This window comes from Sinocyclocheilus anshuiensis, unplaced genomic scaffold (genome assembly GCF_001515605.1).
Source record: "Sinocyclocheilus anshuiensis isolate Anshui unplaced genomic scaffold, SAMN03320099.WGS_v1.1 scaffold150, whole genome shotgun sequence".
Classification (NCBI taxonomy): Eukaryota; Metazoa; Chordata; class Actinopteri; order Cypriniformes; family Cyprinidae; genus Sinocyclocheilus; species Sinocyclocheilus anshuiensis.
In genome coordinates, this window is record NW_015546025.1 from 90,001 (window position 1) to 97,891 (window position 7,891).

General features: G+C 36.6%; 1 protein-coding gene across 1 annotated transcript in view; it reads right to left on the reverse strand.

The window, feature by feature from the left end:
- Window positions 1-7,891, reverse strand: part of eepd1 (endonuclease/exonuclease/phosphatase family domain containing 1) — a 38,317-nt gene that overhangs the window by 1,559 nt on the left and 28,867 nt on the right. The window contains exons 3-6 of the mRNA XM_016499711.1: window positions 4,333-4,443; window positions 1,478-1,612; window positions 696-831; window positions 318-512 (exon numbers count right to left, since the gene is read on the reverse strand). Of these exons, the coding sequence (XP_016355197.1) occupies window positions 318-512; window positions 696-831; window positions 1,478-1,612; window positions 4,333-4,443 (577 nt within the window). The remainder of the gene's footprint in view (window positions 1-317; window positions 513-695; window positions 832-1,477; window positions 1,613-4,332; window positions 4,444-7,891) is intronic.

Sequence of the window (7,891 nt, forward strand, 5' to 3'; positions counted from 1 at the left end):
ATACTGTATATATATATGATTTTTGAAGGATCATGTGACACTGAAGACTGGAGTAATGATGCTGAAAATTCAGCTTTGATCACAGGAATATAATACATTTTACAATATATTACAATAGAAAACAGTTATTTTAAATTGTAATAATATTATACAATATTGTTGTTTTTACAGTATTTTTGATCCAATAAATGCAGACCAGAAGAGACTTCTTTCAAAAACATAAAAAAATCGAATTATTCCAAACTTCAACAATTCTGACCTGTTTAAAGAGTTATTTATTTCTACAGCACTATTGTATTCAATCCTACGCCCCCCACCTGTGTAGATCTTTTTGAGGGAGCGACTGGTCCAGATGTTGTCCAGACAGCGGGATCCCTGCGGGCTGCGGGTGCTGATGTTGGTAAAGACGGACGGCGCGAGGAGGGCGGACAGTTTTTCCTTCCTCAGACACTCCATCTCAGGGCTGTCGGGACCCATGCCAAAGTGACCCAGCACCAGCAGCTCTCTCTCGCCTACATCAGCAACACCAACACAGAAATATTCAGGGCTGTTGACGTCATTTTCAGTGTTATTTCATTTCTGTCCCTGCACTAGAACACACAGTATCAGTCAATATACGGCACAAGCACACGACCAGCTCGCTGACACAGAACAGATAAGATGAGTCCTGCAATGATTGTCATGTTGGAACAGACCTTTGAGAGTTTCCTGGAGACCAGCGCTCAGTCTGTGAGCCTTGAGCTCATCACACGTGCTTTTTCTCTTCTGTTCTGCAGGCGACGGTGCTGCTGTCAGGTGCAAACTGACCAGCGTGAGCTCAGACGATCCAATCTGGTTATAGAGAGAAATGGGCGAGATTTATCGTTTGAATTATCAAATGTAAACACATTACCTGTTATACAATTAGCTGAGATGAGATGTTTGGAGTTGGTAAGAATTTTTTCACGTTTTTGAAAGAAGTCTCTTCTGCTCATCAATGCTGCATTTCTTTGATTAAAAATACAGTAAAATTGTGAAATATTATTACAATTTAAAATAACTGTTCTCTATTGTAATATATTTTAAAATATCATTTATTCCTGTGATGCAAAGCTGAATTTTCAGCATCATTACGCCAGTCTTCAGTGTCACATTATCCTTCAGAATCAAACTAATGTGCTGATTTGCTGCTCAAGAAACATTTATTATTATTATCAATGTTGAAAGAAGTTGTAAAACATTTTTTCAGGATGCTTTATGAATAGAAAGTTCGCATTTACTGTCTATTTTGCTCAATTTAATGCACCCTTGATGAATAAAAGTACTAATTTCTTTCAAAAAAATAAAAATCTTCAACAAAAGATCACAACAGTAGTGTATGTGTAACTTAAATAGCACAAATAAAACCATCTGAAGGTTTCGTACCATGAAACAACTCTATAAAACAAATTGCTTGGCATCAATAACAGATAAAGAGCTGTATTCCAGGTTAACTCACATAAAAATGTCCCAGGTACGGCTGAGGGTGAGGATGTTTTCCATTTCCATTAGTCGCAGAATTTTCCAAGACAGTGGCGTCCTTCATTTCGATCCCAGAAGAGCTGTCCCACAGGAAACCTGAGTACTCGCTAGCCTACAGGATTACAGCACAACCTCAATAATGACCAGGATCTGATAAATAACATTCAAAACCCAACACCCGTTCTGCTACACAACAGAAATAGCCCATACACTCTCAGAAAAAAAGGTACAAAAGCTGTTACTGGGGCGGTACCTTTTCAAAAGCTACACTTTTGTACCTTTTAGGTACTAATATGTACACTTTATGTACTAATATGTACCTTTAAGGTACCAATACGGACTAGTCTTTAGGTACAAATGTGTGCCTTTTGAAAAGGTACCGCCTCAGTGACAACTTTTGTACCTTTTTTTCTGAAAGTGTAAAAGCACCATATAAGGAGCCTGGACAACTCTTAGACTTTATTCCAAGTCTTCTGAAGTCATATGATAGGCTTTTGTGAGGAACAGACTGAATTTAAGTCTTAAGGCCTGTTCACACCAAGAACAATATCTATAATAATAACTATAATGACAACTATATTAGCATCCACACAACGCACACTTATGTTCGGTTTATTATAGTTGCTTTAAATGCTCAAGCTTTTTAAAAGCAGGATGGATACTGATTGGCTGGCAATGTTTTTATCGTTCATCAGTGGGAAAAAAATCAGTTTGAAAGTGATTCCAATGATGTAGTTCCTCGGTGTCGTTATCATTACAGTTGTGGTGTTCTATTAATTTAATTATAAAACAGAGAGTTCCGGTCCTTGATTCTGATTGGTTGAGCCAAGTTCGAAGCTGTTGTAAATTACTCTACAAACATACACCTTTGTTTACTTCTGTGTGTTGCTCGGCAACCACTTTGTTTGAACCACAACCGTTTCTGAGGAACTACATTGTTTGGCGGAAGAATACTGTTTTTATTAATATCATTACACTTTATTTGCTCTGTTTTATTTTGTGAAACCTTACTACGTATATGGAATAACCGTTTTATAAAAGCAATAAGCCCCGTGAAGCCGTGGTTTACAGTGAATTTATAACAGCTAAGGGGGTTGTGCCTAACAACGCCCCTTAGCTGTTATAAATTCACTGTAAACCACGGCTTCTTGGGGCTTGTTGCTTTAATTTAGAATGATTTTTCAAACTATATGGAAAAGCAGAGCCAAGACATTCTGCTAAATATCTCCTTCTGTGTTCAAGGGAATAATAAAAATCACACGGGTTTGAGGTAAATAATGGCTGAATTTTCTTAATTGAATTAATCCGATACAGTGTTGTTATTGTTATATAAAACTAAAACTATTAAAATGTGAATTCTATTAATTAGTTAAACTATTTAAAATTTGATTCTATTAATTAGTTAAAATAAAGCCAAGGCAACACTTCTAAATTTTTGCTTTTTTTTTTTATACTAAAATTAATAAACCTGAAATAAAAATAAAAGCTAAACAGAAATATAAACAAAAACTAATAAAAATGACAAATGCACATGACAAAATTACTAAAACTAAAACGAGAACTGAAAATCTAAAAATAAAAGCTAATTCAAAATATTAACAAGTACTATAATAGTAAATAACAACACTAAAATAACTCCGATCCATGAAAGAGAATACATGTAATTCAATTAAATTGATTAAATGATTGTGGTCAGTAAGCTTTTTTAAAATGTTTTTGAAAGAAGTCTCTTCTGCTCACCAAGGCTGCATTTATTTGACGAAAAATACAGTAAAAACGGTAATATTGTGAAGAAATATTACAATTTAAATGTTTAAAATTAAAATTAGAACTGAAAATATAAAAAGCTAATTCAAAAACACTCCAGTTCCCTTCGAAACAATGGTTGCCAGATAGGACAAGTGAAGCGTTTCCCAGCAGCACAACAAGACACGGAGCCTGCAGATTTGCATAGATAGAGAGTGTATGAATTGTGGTTTGTTCATGTGACTGTGCATTGAGCTAAAAGCCACTGGATCATCGTGTGTCAGTTTGGTTTTTACATGTAGGGAAGACAGCCTTTGTGTCTGATGTCCCATTGATATGCACAGAGAAAGCACAGATAAGAGATCAGGGGAAAAGTACACACCGCTCGTGTGCATCACAACACATCTCTATTGAAAGTGTTATCAGGTGCAGGTTTAGCAGAGTCTGTATTGAAAATGAATGCTGATTGCGCTCACTGAAGTGGAAATGACAACCAGCATTCAGCCTACACATGCTTCTAAAAACAGGAACCTTAACCTGAAACTTTCTTTCTCTGAAAACCCATTGCGGTAATCAGTTATCACACATAACTCAACTAGAGGAAAATATCCGGTCTAATACATCCCAGAGCACCTTGATTCATATTAATATTTACAGTAGTGCTCTGTGATGAAGAGCAGACCTGTGTGAGTGGAGACCTTACATTCTCCTGCGAAATCTCTTTCATTTGTCCTACATGACAGCTCAGTTTCAGTGGAGTTTATATCTGCCACATGTTTCCTGTGTGGGTAAACAGCGCTATCCAGAGAACAGCTTGTGTTTGGCCAGACTCCTCTAGACACGGTCAAGTTCTTTAACTATTGGTGAAGTCTTTTGGCTTTATTCATGTTCTTCATCCTTAAAAGGCAAGTAAGTGTTGCACACACTTTCTGTATGCTGTAGCAGCAGATATTTGCTAGGTAAACATTTTTAAGTTTGCATATACAGTATATATACTATATATGTGTGTGTGTGTACCTACTTAACCATATTTTGGGGACAAATTTGTACCCAACGTGTGTGCGTGTTACAGGGAACCAAGCGTACGTTACTGGACTGTCCGGTGGGTTTCTCTGAAACGGCACACTTCCACAGGCCTCTGGCGCTCTTCCACTTGCGTACGCTGCAGAGAGTGGGCTGATTCAGCTCTGCACAAAACTGACACAAACAAACACAAAGCACAGCTGATTAGCAGTGAAAAATGATAGAGCATTATACTTCCTTATGGGGATGCCCCTGTAAGCAGTTTTGGTCAATAACTAGGAATAATACATAGTTGATATTGCATTTTTGATTTATTTGTCTTTTTTTTTTAACATATCTGTAAAATAATACTGAAATTGAAACTTGTTATTCACATATGTATTTCTTTGGTTTTCAGAGAGTCAAAACAGAAAAGCCAAATAAAATATGAAACTACTTTTCTATTATTACACATAGAAAATCATTTAAAATTTGTATTTTTATTTAGACATTATAACTGTAATTCAGTGCTTCACATAGCCCTCAATGACACTCCTACTGAAAATGCATGATACATATGAAGATCAGCCAATATTAGTCTATTTTTAATTAGTGTGTCTATCTGATATCTGCCTAATATTAGAAGATAATATATCAGAGAGTATTTTTTCCCATTTGAACCAGTATTCTCTGCTTTTGCAAACTGCTCTAGTTCAACAGTCTAGTTCTGGAAGTAAAACACCATTGATTTTCTCCGAAGAGAAACTGATTTTTGACAATAATTTATAAACCTTTAAAGACAGCTCAGAGGTTGTTATTCGATGGCATATGCTTTTTCCTGAAGACATCTGTTCACATTATTTCAACTTATCTATTAAATAATCATGTTTAACAGATGAATTTGTGTTAAAAACTACATTTCCAATGATGCTGTACAGAAAATTCCACCAGTCCGAGAGAGGCGGCGAGTAAATCTGTATAAATATTTTGCAATGAACTTAAAATATATTGTTTCTATAGACACAATCAAGACTTTTAAAAGAATATTTTTATATTTCACCATTGTTTTTAATGTGATTGTCATTCTCAGTGCTTCATGGGATTGTAGTTATTTCTACCCTCACTAAAGCCTTTAAGTACACCGTTTCGTACCATTGTCTTTTGTCTGATTTTCAAATACTTTTTTGTTGTAAGTAAAAGTCTGTAATGTTGCGATTCACCTCGTAGCTAGTTGGTTTGGTTCTTGTGAGTAATTCATAAGCGAATGGAAGAATTTGCACTTGCCAAGAGCTCATGGCTGCTTACGTATGTTTCTTCTGGTGCCAAAGCTATCCATTGATATTCATAGATAGTTCATTGTTTTAAAAATGAAAATTCTGTCAACATTTACTGACCATCACGTCATTCCACATCCATAAAGGGTTTGTTCATCTTCAGATCACAAATGAAGATATTTTTAATGCAACCAGACAGATTTCTGTCCCACCAGTGAAAGACCACACAACCAAAAGTTTTATGCTTCAAAACATTTTCATAAAAAAATCTCAAAGAAGTACATATAAATCAATTGTGTCTGTTCAGAAGACTTGGATTAAACCACTTTAATCATAAAATAAACAGATTTAATTCATGCTTTTGATCCATCCTGACACATTTACATTGAGAATCAATAAGGTTTGTTCTTGCAAGTCAAGCAACCATGTTTGAGCTTTCATTTACCATATTTGATGAGCTCCATGAATGTGTGTTGATCAGTGTTTATGTGAATGAACTAAATCTGAACTAAATCTAAAACAAATTAAATCTGTTTATCAGTTTAATCCTCACTTTAGATGAATGAAAGTCTTATGAGTTTAGACCAACATGAGGTTGACTAATTGATGACAGAATTATTATTTTTGTGCGAACTAACCTTTTCAGTGGGGTTTAGATCTGCAATTATTGCTAACCACCTCAGTCAAATGATTGTGAAACATTCCTGGAGTTTATGGTCACTTCCCTGCTGGAGGACTTGTAGAAACAGCTTTCTGATGCTGGGTTTTACATTGTGGGCCCCGTTTACACCTGGTATTAAGATGCGCATCGGTGGATCCGATCACAAGTGGACGACACTAAATACAGGTGTGAACGGGGTGCAAAACATTTTGAGCTTGTCCACTTTTGACCACTTCCAGAGGTAGTTGAAAACGCATTCGACCAGATGGTGCTCGTAGTGTGGACACTCATGTGGTCGAATGCGTTCGAACAGCCACTAAAGTCCACCTCCTCTCCGCTGACTGAGCTCATTCTCAAACATTACGATTAGGGCTGCACGATAAATTGAAATGGAATCAAAATCTGATAACTACATCTGACATTCCCATTACCTCCGACCCCCCCAGTTCTGTTCTATAATTAACCAGGAGAGTTTCCTGCAGGGTACCAGGGGACGGAGCCAGAGCTTCAGCAGAAACAACACTATCATCAGCTGATCTGTGACGAGCGCCGGAGGAATGTGGGCTCAACAAAAGTCTCCACTGATGTCAAAACAAACCAAAATCAAAATAAAACCCTTTAAAAATTCCCAAATCCAGGTGCCAAACATGTGTCTGCTCTGTATCGTGTCTTGTGGGAGCTCTTGTTTTCCAGTAAATCTGTAAATAGCACAATGAGGGACAGGTGTGCAGGAGTTACTGTGACTAAAGACAGGTGATGAAGCCAATCAGGGCTTTGGCATTGTGTTCATCAATGGACTCGACAAGGCAGGTACAATCTCATTTACACTGATGCTGCATTCAAGTCCTCCTGGGACGTTCGTACTTACGAGTTGACAAGTCGTAATTACGACGTCAGGTGCGTTCAAGTCAGTTTAGTCGGCACAAGATGGCGGTGTACCTTCTTTTAATAAATTACAAGAAAATACAACAGGGTCTGTTAACTCTGCTAATAGAAAATGAAGAGCAAAGAATTCGCATCAGGTGCAACATGCAACATGGCAAATCAAAAGATTTTTCACCTATAGGTGCAAAAATGATAGCATTTTTTTACTTGGATTTCATTAACTAGCTGCGTAACAAGAACATGACCAATTTAAGTTTATAGGACAACTAAACTATCAATTTAAACAAAAATTTACCGTCAACTACAGACGTTGCATCCATCGATTCCTCCTTGTTTCTCATTGACACGCCCCCAACTCGGAAACTCGGGGCTTAAAGAAAATTTAGTTTCCCACTCGTAATAACGACTTTGTGGTGGCGTTCACGTGCGTTCAACTTGCCAAGCGTTCGACTTGAACGCACCATGAGAGTTAACCAAGCGGGGCAATTGATTCCCACACATGATGATGATGATGATGATGATGATGGTGGTGAACACTAGTGAACATGAACCATCTCTGTTTACACTAAAAGCTGTCACTCTAAAACTCTGACCACTGCACAAATAACAGCTCTAGCTATAAAATATGTTTTAATAGCCGAAGAATTGGTGAAAAACTACACTACCTATAATCCTGGAGAGAGATCCATAAGAGAAACGGTGTTATTTTATTATTATTTATATACTATTATAAATATTTATATATTTAGATTTCTAAATATAAATGTAGTGTTTATAAATATTTTGAATTGGCTTTTATTCACTGCAAAAGAGGTCAGCAGGA